The following is a 13,065-nucleotide window of genomic DNA, read 5'->3' as shown; positions in this document are numbered from 1 at the left end:
TATCTGTTACATCACAAGGCCTTGAAGAGTCTTGAAATTCTGCCCTTACCTATGGGTGTTCAGGGAAAACTGGCACCTCTGGTATGAGGGCTTGCTGAGACCTTTTCAAGGTTGTTTTCCGCCTTTGGTGTCCATCTGCCACCCAGCTCTTAACCTGTGACTCCAGGAAGTTATAGCATCTGCAACAGCCACACCACAGGAAGCCGTCTTAGTAGGTAGGCTAAATCAAGTTGAGGGTAACCAGTGGGCAGACCTGTTGGTGAATTGGTGGGGGCAGTATCTGCCCCAATCATGTGAAGACTTCCCCAGGTGGAATGGGTGGATGTGAACAGTTTGTTCCAACAGCCATGAATGTGGTAGAAGCAGGCTCTGTGGAGTGCTTAGAGCTCAGTTAGATATTGAAGACAGCAGGGTGATCTGTTGTATCTTGAACCGTCACCACTTGTGTTGGCTTTTGTCTTGCCACTGGACTTCGTTGACTCTAGTAGACAAAGTGAGGCCAACAGCTTCATACAACTCTACCTCACTTAAATCTGATTTTATGTGCAAGTCAAGACATCACCTATACCATTTTACCATTTTTACGTACTTCAGAGTCCTGTGGTGATAGACAAGTGACAAAACAGCAGATACACTGGGGGCTCTAGTCACAACTCTGCTCCCAGGTGGCCAAGGGCGTAGGGTTGTCTTTTCATTGGATTGAGTCAGTAGTGGGATTTGGCAACCCCGGGTGTCAAACAGCCTTTTTTGTTTTTCTTCTAAGCAGCTTAAAAAATTTTTTTTAATTAATTTATTTTGATTTATCAACAATCACTTCCATAAGCTTTTGAGTTTTAAATTTTTCACCCCCTCCCTCCCCACTTCCCTCTGCAAGACAGTGCACAATCTGATATAGGCTGTACATATACGTTCCTATTAAACACATTTTCACATTGATCATGTTGTAAGGAAGAATTAAAACCATTAGGAGGAACCACCAGAAAGAGGAAACAAAACAAAACAGAAGAAAAAAAAATAGCAAATAGTCTGCTTCAATCTGCATTCAAACTCCATAGTTCTTTCTTTGGATGTGGATAGCATATTCCATCATGAGACCTTTGGAGATGTCTTAGATCCTTGCATTGCTGAGAAGGGCTAAGTCTATCAGCGTTAGTTATTGTACAATGTTCTCCTGGTTCTCTAAGCAGCTTTTTTAAAGAACTGCACTGCTGACCTACTGATGTGAGAGGAGGCTAGCAAAGGTACCCCAAAGGTTATCTGTTTCACCTAACCTAGCCCTGGCTTGTTTACTGTGGTAAGGCGGGGATCGATCCTACCCTGCAATTGAAATACAAAAATACATAGAAAAACTTTTGTAAGGATGATTCCGCTCACTTTTGGTACATCGGAATGTGTGCGCATTATGGACAACACAAAATCCAGAAGACCTGAAAGACGTATACAGCTCTTGTTGGAAGAGAACTCAGTAGGTATTGCTTCCAAATAGCAGCCTTGAGTGAAACAAGGCCGACAAGCAGAAGGCAGCTGACTGCCTTCGTTGCTGGATGCATGTTTTTCTGGAGTGGCTGCAGTGATGAGGAATGCTGTGAAGCTAGTGTAGGTTTCACAATCCAAACTAATCTAGTCAACAAGTTTCTATGCCTTCCAAAAGAAGTAAATGACAGGCTCACGACAGTGTGATTGTCACTTTCAGGAAAGTGTCACACCGTCATCATGAGGGCGTATGTTTCCACCATGACAAACCCTGATGAGGTCAAAGAAAAAATTCTGAAGGCCTGGAGAGCCTCATCATCATTGTGCTGAAAGAGGATAAGTTTGTAATTATGGGTGACTGTCAGACATGGCTGGGAATCCTAGGAATCCTTGGGAGGAATAGAATTGGAAATAGCAACATCCAGGCCACTTACTACTGAAGACTTATGTATCTCATGACCTTCTCATCACCAACACTGTCTTCCATTTACCTAAATACAATAAAACTTTGTGGATGCACCCTCACAGCAAACACTGGCATTTAAGGAGAAGAGACAGACAGGATGTGAGAGTGATGAAGGCAGTGTGTGGCGCAGGGTGCTGGACTGATCATAGACTTATCCTCTCCAAGCTAAGCATTCACATTGAGCAAAAGTGGTGGCCCCAAGGCAAGACAACTGCCAGAAGACTTAATGTCGGTTTATCAGCGGGCTTCTCCAGGGGGAAGAGTTTGTTGCTAATTGGAGAGAAGGCTGAGCCAGTACAGGGTTGGCAAGAGTGGGCAGATTTCAGAGATGTGGTGTACAGCACTACATTTACTCATCTGGGCCAGAATACTAGCAAACAGCAAGGTTGGTTTGCTAAAAATGATGGGGACGTTTAGAAGCTGCTAGAGAACCCCAAGGACTTAGCAGCAGGATAGTACACATCTGTCTCTAAGAAGACATCTTTTAACTCCATCCAAAGGAAAGCACAAGTGAAGCTTAGAGACATGTGGGATTCTTGGCTTAGTGAAGAAGGCAGATGAACTTCAGTCTTACACTGATAGTAACAATCCAAAGTGTCTTTATGATGCCCTGAAGGCTGTTTGTGGGGCAGAGACCTATGGTGCATCACAGCCGCGCAGTGCTGATGGAAGCCACCTTGAGAACATGATTCTGGAGAGCTGGGCTGAACGCTTCCATGTTCTCAACAGACCGCCATCATTCAGTACTGAAGCCACTGGCTGCATACCTCAGGTTGAAGTCAGTCCCTCTCTAGCCAGTCTTCCAAGTGAAGAAGAGATTTTGGATGCCATTCGGTTCCTCTTGTCTGGCAAAGCTCCTGGTGCTAATTCTATTTCAGCTAGGATTTGCAAGAAAGGGGATCCACAAAAGCTGACTGAAATTCTTCAGGTTATATGGCAAGAGGAGATTATCCCCCAGGACTTCAAGGATGCCTCCATTGTTCATCTCTATACGGAAAAGGAAATAGCTGTCCTGTGGCATGCCCAATTCGTTGATCTCTTCTTTCTCTATTTTATACGTGTAAGCATTGAGAGATATGAAAGTTCCCCTAAGAACTGCTTTCACAGTTGGTATGTTGTCTCATTATTGTCATTCTCTTGGATGAAGTTATTGATTGTTTCTATGATTTGTTGTTTGACCCACTCATTCTTTAGGATTAGATTATTGAGCTTCCAATTACTTTTTAGTCTGTCTTTCCATGGCCCTTTATTACATGTAATTTTTATTGCATAATGATCTGAAAAGGGTGCATTTACCTCTTTGTGACAATCACAGAGAGGTCTCTCTCTTGCTGGAGTCCTCCTTAACAGGTTAATCCTTTACCTGGAAGATGGTCATCTACGTGAGAGCTAGCGTTGCTTCAGAAAGGGCCGGGGAACAGTTAGTAATGGTGTTTGCTGCCCGACAACTCCAAGAGAAATGCCAGGAGCAAAACAGTTGTGCCCGGAGAAGCTCATCAGTATTGTACATTGGTTTCATGACGGCCTGCTTGCATGAGTTCTGGATAATAGATGAAGCTGTCAAGCTTTCGCCCTCACCAGTGGAGTGAAACAGGGCTGTGCTTGCTCCCATGCGTTTTAGCATGATGCTTTCAGCAGTGTTGTTGAACACCTTCAATAAAGACAAAAATGGCATCAAGGTCAACTACCATACTGACTAGTAAATTATTGGACTTGGAAAGGATACAAGCCAAGACTAAAATGGAGGGAGAGTTGGTGCTCGGCTTTTTGATTGCAGATTATACCCTAAATGCAGCCTATGAGGCTGAGATGCAATAGAGTGATTCTCTGCTGCTTGTGCTAATTTTGGCTTGACAGTCAACAACAAGAAAACAAAGGTTCTCTGCTAGCCAGCACCACACCATCTGTACATGGAACCATTGGTCACAGTAAATGGAGAGACGTTGAATATTGTTCACTTATCTTGGCAGTATGCTTTCTAGGGATGCCCACATAGATGAAGAGATGTTGACACACACATTGCCAGAGCTAGCTCAGTGTTTGGGAAGGAAAGTGTGGGAGAGAAGAGGTATTAGGCTGCCTACCAAACTGAAGGTCTACAGAGCTGTTGTGCTGACCTCGTTGTATGCCTGTGAAACCTGGACAGTATACCAGCGCTATGCCAGGAAACTGAATCACGTCTGTTTGAATTGTCTTTTTTGTTTTGTTTTGTTTTGGGGGTTTTTTGCTAGGCAGTGGGGTTAAGTGACTAACCCAGGGTCACGTAGCTAGTAAGTGTCAAGTGTCTGAGGCCGGATTTGAATTCAGGTTGTCCTGACTCCAGGGCCGGTTTTCTATCCACTGTGCCACCTAGCTGCCCCCATTTTAAATGTCTTAGGAAGATTCTGAAGATACCTGGCAGGATAAGGTACTGGACATTGGGTCCTTTCTTGAGCTGACCTGACCTGCCGGGCAGTCAAACTCTACTACAGAGAGCACAACTCTATTGGGCTGGCCACGTTATTCTGTTAGCAGCAAAAAGTCTCACCATGAATTCCATGAAGCCATTGTTTGAACCAGGAAGAAACTTTATTAACCACATGGGAGGGCCTGGTGTCCCATTTGTGTCAAACAGATACGCCCCTTTTTATTCACAGTTCCCCAATTCGAATTTCCCTCCCCTGTTTCCCCATTGGCTGGTTACTATAGAGGTTACATCCTATCCGTAGCACCTAATTTTCCCACATGAGTCTCCACCCCTAATTACATCTCCCACTCCCCACAGTTTGGGGACCAGGGCCGCAAATGCTTTTGCTCTTATTTGGGAACACCCCCTTTGATGTTAATCTATACCTAACTTCAGAACCAGTTTTCTGCCAGTTAATCTACTCACCTACCAATAATGTTTTCTTATTCTAATTTATAGCTACCTTTGTTCAGCTTCCACCTAACCCCTAGATTGCATTTTTCAGGTGACTTTTGTGAAAATGAAATAGCTGTTTCTCACAGACTTCAAACCCAGTTTAAACTGACTGCAATGCTCCCTGCATCAAAAAAGGCACTGGGCAGTATGAGCAAAACAAATTGCAGTAGCTCAAAAGAAACGTGAGGTGTGCAAATTTAGAGACATCTCCACTCCAAAAATTCAGGGTGGACTATTTGTGCCGACCTGTGGTAGAGCCTTCTGGGCTTGTATTGGTCTGATCAGCCCCAGTTGGACACACTATACCTTGACTCCCAAATAGTGATGTCATTTTTGTCCTCTTTGAGCATGAAGGACAGCTGCATCTTTTCTGCATACTAAATTTAGCAAAGAGAAAAAGGAAAAAAAAATCATTGAATTCAATAAAACAAATCTGCACTGAAGGTGAAATCAGACACCTAACTTTGATCAATGAGGAAGGAGCCTATTCAGTAAATAATGAAGGAGACATCCTGAGAAATTAAATGACTTCTTGAAATGTTGTAAGCAATGAGTCTGTCGAAGAATATTTGAGCTCTTCCTCTCCTGGTCCTTTGGCCTGTGGAGCCCCTTTGCTGTGGGTTGGCAGCCTTTTCAGACTGAATTCAGATATCAAACAAGACTATATGATCCCTGAGGGCAGGGAGAGTTCTTTGAAGGTACACTCTTGCCTCCCCTCATATACATACATATAATCATGATTATACAACAACAGGAATAACAAAATAAATATGCTAAATGATTCTGTAACTAGCGACTGAGGAAGAGCGGGCTGATGAGGCACTGCTTGGAGACTGGGATTGAAAATAGTGTGTCCATTACAATCAAAAGCAAATGTTTGGACTTGATTGAACTACACCCACGTCCTTAATTAAGGACGTGATGATTCAATGCCAGGTGAATAGTACTCAGCACTCCACTCTTAGTCAAGTGAATAAGAGAAAGGTTTTTATAACTGGCCACTGAGTGGCTTTGAAACTAAACAAACTTTTCTCCTTTACTGCCTTCGGGTTTCCTTGGACTTTTCCTTCCTCTTGGTTACTACATAGGTAACCCTGTGTTTCTTTTCCTTCCTTCCTTCCTCCCTTCCTTCCTTCCTCCCTCCAAGGCTCTTTTAATACAAATTCATACTTTTTCTTACAGTTTTTTCTTAATATGTTCAGCATTCAGAAGGCTTAGGTGTGGTTTCAAGTTTGAGGCCCACTATGGTTACTGGAGGCTGATGACTTGCTGACTCTGCCCAAAGATTTTCCCAACTCTGCCCTCTAGCAACCTGACACTTGGGGTGGGGAACTAGGGAGGGAGGCAGAGGCCGAGGGAGGGTTTGCAGGGAACAGGAAGCCAGAGCAGGGCCAGGCTGCAGCACCAGCAAGCAGGCAGCTTCCCATCTCAATCAGAAGGGCCCTAGTTTAAGTAGCAGCTGCCTCTGTGGCGCTGCCTTGCCTTGCTTGGTCTTGTGGGGTCTCATGAGTCAGGCCCTCAGAATGGATGGCAGTCTCTGCGATGACTGTTCGGAAGCAGACGTAGCGGCTGTCCCTCATTGCTCTGGTGTTTTACTCTGCTGGTGCTTGGGCTGGGATTGGTACTCATTGTCAAGACAGGAGTCACTGCATTGCCATTCTTTTATCAGCAGATCAATTAAAGCTGCTAAAGTAGGCTGAACTCTCCAGTTTTGTTAATACAGCCCTTATAGCAGCTGAGGGCAGTGATTCAGAGCTGAATCATCCCATCCAGAAACTCCAGAAATAGGAAAATAGAGACTGTCACGAAGGAAGCCTCCCTATTCATCCATTCTTTTTCTCCAGTTTCAGAAGATTTTACCTAGTCTTTCTTAGCCAGTGAAACTGTCACCGAGCATGTTTACCAAGTGCCTGCTGTGTGGCTAGCGCTGTAATTGGCCCCCAGAGTGAGCACCAGGCCTCTTTGGCCTGATTTTGAGATAATACAAGAAGTAAGTCAGGGAAAGATTTTTGGAAGATGGCAGAATTCAGAGGTGCTCCAAATTCCCACTTATCGATGAAGTTCTCCCTCTGGCCGGGATAGTCATAAACATGACTTTGGCATTTAAGAGTCTCATTCTTTGACAGTTGGATCTCTCTGGAAGTTAAGGGAGCTGTGTGCCCAGATACAGGCAGAGCTCGCTCAGCTAGTGTTTCCTTTTCTCCCAGCAAACTTGCTGGCTTTGAAGCAGAGCCCAGAGCCTCCTTTTTCTGAAGAATGGGTATGGGGGGGGGGCTGGGCTGCTAATCCCAAATGATTTAATTGAGGGGATGAACTTGCTATTGGAAGAATTTGCCTTTCTGAATGGTATGAAGACAAATGTTGTCATAAATGAAAAATAACAAAAAAGAAGAGCTTCTTTTAAAATAGGAAAATGTGTTTAATTTTCCTGGCAGATTTTTTACCCCTCTTGGTTTCATTTAGAAGTCCTGAAGCCAGTGGACTGTGTCATTTGAGTTATGCAGAATCTAGACCCAAGCTTGTAATTCCATCCCAGTCTCCTGGAGGCCACAAATTGGGGAGATGAGGTAGAACATGGCCTGGCTTGGCCCAGCCCAGCAGCCCCAGGCCTGCCACTCGGATCCACATTGGGTCAGTAGCTTCTCTGACTAAAACTGGTCAATGTTTGGCTTTGTCTGGTGCTTCATAAACCTCAAAGTGCTAAGTGCCATCTGCTGTTACAGAGGGGACAGGGTAGCACAGTGCATAGAGCACAGGGCTTGGGTCCCTCTTGTAGTCTGGGAAAAACAAAAAGCACTTTTGTGAAGGCCTTTCCTGAAAAATTGTCTCTGTTCTAGATGTGCCCCCTTCCCCTTGCCTGGCATCGTCCCTTTTCTGGCATTTTCTATGCTGGAAACTTTTGTGCTATAAACCTCCATGCCCTGTGCAGGCTTGCTAATTGGCCCCTACCTGTGTTCCACTCAAGTTAGGAAACCAGTCAGACATGCCCGATGGCCACCCCTCCCCATCCCCAAGGGACAACTCCCAGATCTATAGCTTTCTCTCACAAGCCCCTGGTTTCTCATCTGACCTCCAGACTCGTATCTTCAGCCAACTACAAAATAGTGCCCCATTGGTACTTCGAAGTCAAGATATCCAAAACTGGGCAGCTAGGTGGTACAGTGGATAGAGCACCGGCCCTGAAGTCAGGAGGACCTGAGTTCAAATCCAGCCTCAGACCAAACACTTGACACTTACTAGCTGTGTGACCGTGGGCAAGTCACTTAACCCCAGTTGTCTAAAAAAAACAAACAAAAAACAAAAACCAAAAAAAGATATCCAAAACCCAACTTATTATCATTGCCTCTCAACCTCCTTTTAATGCCGCTTTCTATCATTGGCATCAACATCATCCCTCTCCTTCACTATTCATGTCCCATTAGTTAATGCCTCCCATTGAGGCTCCCCCCTGCAGCATCTATCACATCCATCTCTTTTGCTCTACTCTTACCTTGACCATCAGGACAGATGCATGTTACCACTTGCCTGGGGAATTGCATTAGCTTCATCACAGGCCCTCCAGCCTCCACCATCTTCCTTTGTACAGATAGCAGAATAATATCCTCATATCTGGAGCCAATGGTCACCTTCCTCCTTTGTTCAGACATTCGCAGTGATTACCTGATGACTGAAGTTGAGCCTTCTTTGCCTTGCATTCAGGGCCTTTTACCATCTGACAGCACCCTTTCATGTGTTCTGTGCTCCTGTTGTGCTTCCATCCTTGGACCTTCACTCAGTCTTTTCCCTGCTTCTAGAATGAACTTGTTCCCTTTCCTTGCCTGTTGAATCCGTACTCATTCTTTTAAGTATAGCTGAAATGCCCTGTCCTCAGTGAAGCCTCCCCTACTGTTGGTGGTGATCTTGCTCAGATATCCTATAGCACTTTGCTTGGAAACTCTCAAATATGCTTTTAACATATTGTCTATTCCAGCAAACGATGCTTGTTTCTTATCCTGTTGTTATACTGTTAGCTCCTTGAGAACAGGTATTACATCTTCACTAAACTGTTCATCTCTCTTAGGGCTTAGTGTACAGTGTTCTGTGCTCAGGAGGCCCATAGCAAATAATTAAATTATCAAATCAAGTTCCGCACAAAGAAGTCATGGTTCATCAAATCCAAATTTGAGGTACTCATGCAGTGTGCCATTTTGAAGTCTTTCTAGGGCATTCCATAAATCCTGGAAATATTAGTAGCTGGCTGCCCTTAGGTGGGTCAGGATTTGTGAGGCTTTCTTTGTAGATAAAGGAGACTGGTTTTACCCATTTGCACCAAAATGTTTTTCAGAAAATAAAGCTGGTTAAATAAAGTAAACATCTTCAAGCTTAAACCAGGGTTGTGATTGTTTTCCAGTTGAAAATAGAAGGTATGGGGGCAGCTAGGTGGCGCAGTGGATAGAGCACCGGCCCTGGATTCAGGAGGACCTGAGTTCAAATCCGGCCTCAGACACATAACACTTACTAGCTGTGTTACCCTGGGCAAGTCACTTAACCCCATTGCCTAGCCAAAAAAAAAAAATTAAAAAAAAAAAGAAAATAGAAGGCATGTGTGACAACCTCTGGGCCATTTGGTGGCCTTGTAGCCCAAGGATTCACTAACATATATGATGGTAGCAAAGGCTAACGTGTTGGCTGGTTAGGAGCACCTGCATGCCTTGACTTTTCATAGACTTCTCACCTACTCTTCCTAGCATCTACTGGCGTGTTCTTGCACATCTTCCTTTTTTTTTCCTTCCCACCAGGTCATTGGTTCCAGGACATTGTATTCCTGGGGACTAGGGTACCTCTTGAAGTATGTTTTGGTTCTGTCAGTAGCAGTAATCATTCATGTGTGTGTGTGTGTGTGTGTGTGTGTCTCTATGTGTGTATAATTCTGTAATTCTGAACTTAGACAAAGAGACATTTTTCCATTTTCATTTACCATAGATCTTAATTATACAGTTTGCTTTTTTTTTAAAGCATGCAGCAAATTTGGTTTATGAACTTTCAAACTTTCTTGCTTGTCTGTGGTTCCTTCCCCCCATCCCCACCCCTTCCCCCCAATTCTACTCATTTGAAAAGCAAAGCCAAAGCCCTTGGAACAAATGTGAAGTAGAGAAAAACAAATTCCCATATCGGTCGTGTCCCAAGATGCAAACTCCTTCTGCACTCTGAGGTGAAGCTGTCAAGCTGTCAGCATGGTTCTTCTCACACTGGCCGTTGTAATTTTTAATTTTTCAGAATATTTGTTTCCATATCCATTGGAATTTGCTTGTGAGTCAGGGAGGCCAGGATAATCATTCCCATTTGACAGAAAAGGAAACTGACACTTGGAGACATGAAGTGACTTGTTCAGAGTCACGAAGCTCTTTCATAGCAGCATGAATCCCCAAGTTTGGCTCTACCAGTCCTATGCCCTTTCCATTAGGCTACATTGCCTCTCAATATCATATTGAAAGTTGCTTAAAATAAATGGAATGTTGGTGGGGATTGGAAATCTTTATGTTATGGGTAAAACAGATTTGACCTGGGAATCTTAAAATGCAGCGTTAAGTGTGTTGATGGCACTGTTGGGAGCGTCGTTATCGAGTTGAATGCAGTGGGTCAGCAGCCATCCCCCCTTTTTGTCTCTTTGTATCCTTGGCACTCAGTCTACTGCCTTGCACATAGTAGGCACTTAGAAAATGTTGGCTAAATTAAGTCTTTCTCTTGGCTGTCTCTCAGCTCTCTGTCCTCATACTGCAATCCATGGATGAGCTTGTCTATCAGAGAATTATTAAGAAGGCAGATAATCAGAGGGGAGGGGCAGGGACCTGCAGAGAAGATCAGAAACAAACAGATTCTTCCTTTTCTCCTTTGTTCTCCTGATAGAAAAAGGTTGACCCTCCTCCATGCACCAATCCTTTTCTGGAAGACGAGCCTGGCTCCGAAATGGAGGAGTTGCCGATGGACAAAGGGGACTTAGAGCAGGTAAGTGCAGACCACTGTGCAATCCTTTGAACAGCCTGATATTTAAATCTAAAAATAGTATGACCAGTGACCAATGTGTACTTGATGAGGAAGCAGCTTTGGCAGCCTTTATGTAATTTCTCCACTTGAAAGTACATCTAACAAAATAATGAAAAAAGCAGCCTTTGCTCCGTCTCCGTGCTCTAGAGGGGTCTCTGGATTCCTACCACTGAAAGGATTGACGTGTGCAAGCATAATTAGCCCATCTGGAAGAGCAAACAAAATTCTCTTCTGCCTCATTCATCATCCCCTGAAATTGTCAGCTCACTTTTCTGTTGCACCGTCATCTGTTTTGGTGGTGATGTGAGATAGTGAAAGATCACTGCTTGGCTTTCAAATTTCTTCTCTTTTTTTAAAATTAAATTAAATTTTTTTTTGTTTCATTGTAAGTTCCAAACTGTCTCTCTCCCTCTTTTCTTCCTTCCCCACCCCGACCCAGAGAAGGCCAACATTTGACACAGTAAAACCATACTATATATACTTCTGTTTATCAGTTCTGTCTCTGGAGGTGGATAACATCTTCCTTCATAGGTGCTTTATAGTTGATTTGAGTGTTTATAATACTCAAAATAACTTAGTGGGGACAGCTAGGTGGCGCAGTGGATAGAGCACTGGCCCTGGATTCAGAAGGACCTGAGTTCAGATCCGGCCTCAGACACATAACACTTACTAGCTGTGTGACCCTGGGCAAGTCACTTAACCCCTATTGCCCAACCAAAAAAAAAAATCCAAATAAACAAAAAAACAGAATAACTCAGTCGTTTGCAGTTATTCTTCAAACAGTTGCTGTTAGTGTGTACAATGTTCTCTTGGTTCTGCTCATTTCACTCTATTATTTCATTCAAGTCTTTCCCATGTTTTTCTAAAATCAATTTGCTCATCATTTCTTATAGCATAGTGGTATTCCATCACAATCATATACCACAACTTGTTTAGCTATTCCCCAATTGATGGGCATCCCCTCGGTTTCTAGTTCTTTGCTACCACGAAGAGAATTGTGGTAAATATTTCAGAACATATACATTCTTTTCCTTTTTCCCTGTTCACCTTGGGAAAAACCTAATAGTGGTATTGCTGAGTCAGAAGATATACACAGTTTTATAACCATTTAGGCATAATTCCAGATTGCTCTCCAGAATGGTTGGATTAGTTTGCAATTCCACCAGCAATGTTTTACTATCTCAATTTTTTCATGTTCTCTCCAGCATTTGTCATTTTTCCCTTCCATCATCTTAGTCAATCTGATAGGTGTGAGATGACATCTCAAATTTGTTTTAATTTGCATTTCTTTAATCAATAATGATTTAGCATTTTTTATGTGACTAGGTATAGTTTTGATTTCTTCATCAGAAAATTGCCTGTTCATATCCTTTGACTATTTATCAATTGGGAAATGACTCATTGTCTCATAAATTTGACAAAGTTCTCTATGTATTTGAGATATGAGACCTTTATCCAAGAAACTATAAATTTTTTCCCCTGATTTTCTGCTTTCCTTCTAATCTTGACTATATTGGTTTTATTTGTACAAAACTGACTTTCAAATTTCCAGGGAAGTTTGCAGTCCCCGGGGAAAGAGAAGGAAGGGTCTCAGTTGAATTATCAGCTGATCACTAGAGAGAAAAGCCGTTGTGCAGGCCTGGAAATTACAGAGGGGACCAATGGCGGATGAGGAGAGGGACTCTCAATTTCCTCTTTGCCTTTGTGTTCAACTCCAGACTTCTCCCCTTCTATCCTACTACATGCCAGTTTATGACAGGAGAGGCCAGAGCAGGAAATCAGGTCTTTTCCTTTGATTTATTAGTGACACTTGTCATTTAACTAGCTTCTCTTGGCTGTTGGGTGCTTATTTCTTGATGACATTTTGGTTCATTCACAAGGTGAATGGGGAGGGCAACCTAGGGAGCCATCTCTGGGCCCTTGAAAACAGTGGGCTTTTCAGGTAGTATTCCCCTTTTCCCACTGTGAGGAAGTAATTGTGTGGGTGCTGCATCATGCCATAGAGCCCTCAGGCCTTCTAGAATCTGTTTCTGAAGGGATGCTGATTATTTCTGTCTTGCCATTTGGGTAAATGGGGATGGGAGTGGGGGAACAAGAAATGAAATGTTACATTCTGAAAATCTCTTTAGAAAGATATCAGCTGCTCAGAAGTCCTCGTATTATTGTCCGGCATTGTCCAAAACCAGAGGTTTCTTCAAAA

General features: G+C 43.4%; 1 protein-coding gene across 2 annotated transcripts in view; it reads left to right on the top strand.

Annotated features, from left to right (window-relative positions):
* Positions 1-13,065, top strand: part of VPS53 (VPS53 subunit of GARP complex) — a 136,049-nt gene that overhangs the window by 74,149 nt on the left and 48,835 nt on the right. For both annotated transcript variants that reach the window (XM_021006922.2, XM_078154771.1), the window contains exon 12: positions 10,728-10,826. In XM_021006922.2, coding sequence (XP_020862581.1) covers positions 10,728-10,826 — 99 coding nt within the window. The remainder of the gene's footprint in view (positions 1-10,727; positions 10,827-13,065) is intronic.

This window comes from Phascolarctos cinereus, unplaced genomic scaffold (genome assembly GCF_003287225.1).
Source record: "Phascolarctos cinereus isolate Bilbo 61053 unplaced genomic scaffold, phaCin_HiC Scaffold_5;HRSCAF=322, whole genome shotgun sequence".
Lineage (NCBI taxonomy): Eukaryota > Metazoa > Chordata > Mammalia > Diprotodontia > Phascolarctidae > Phascolarctos > Phascolarctos cinereus.
The sequence above is the reverse complement of the archived record's forward strand: the minus strand, read 5'-3'. Positions and strand labels throughout refer to the sequence as shown.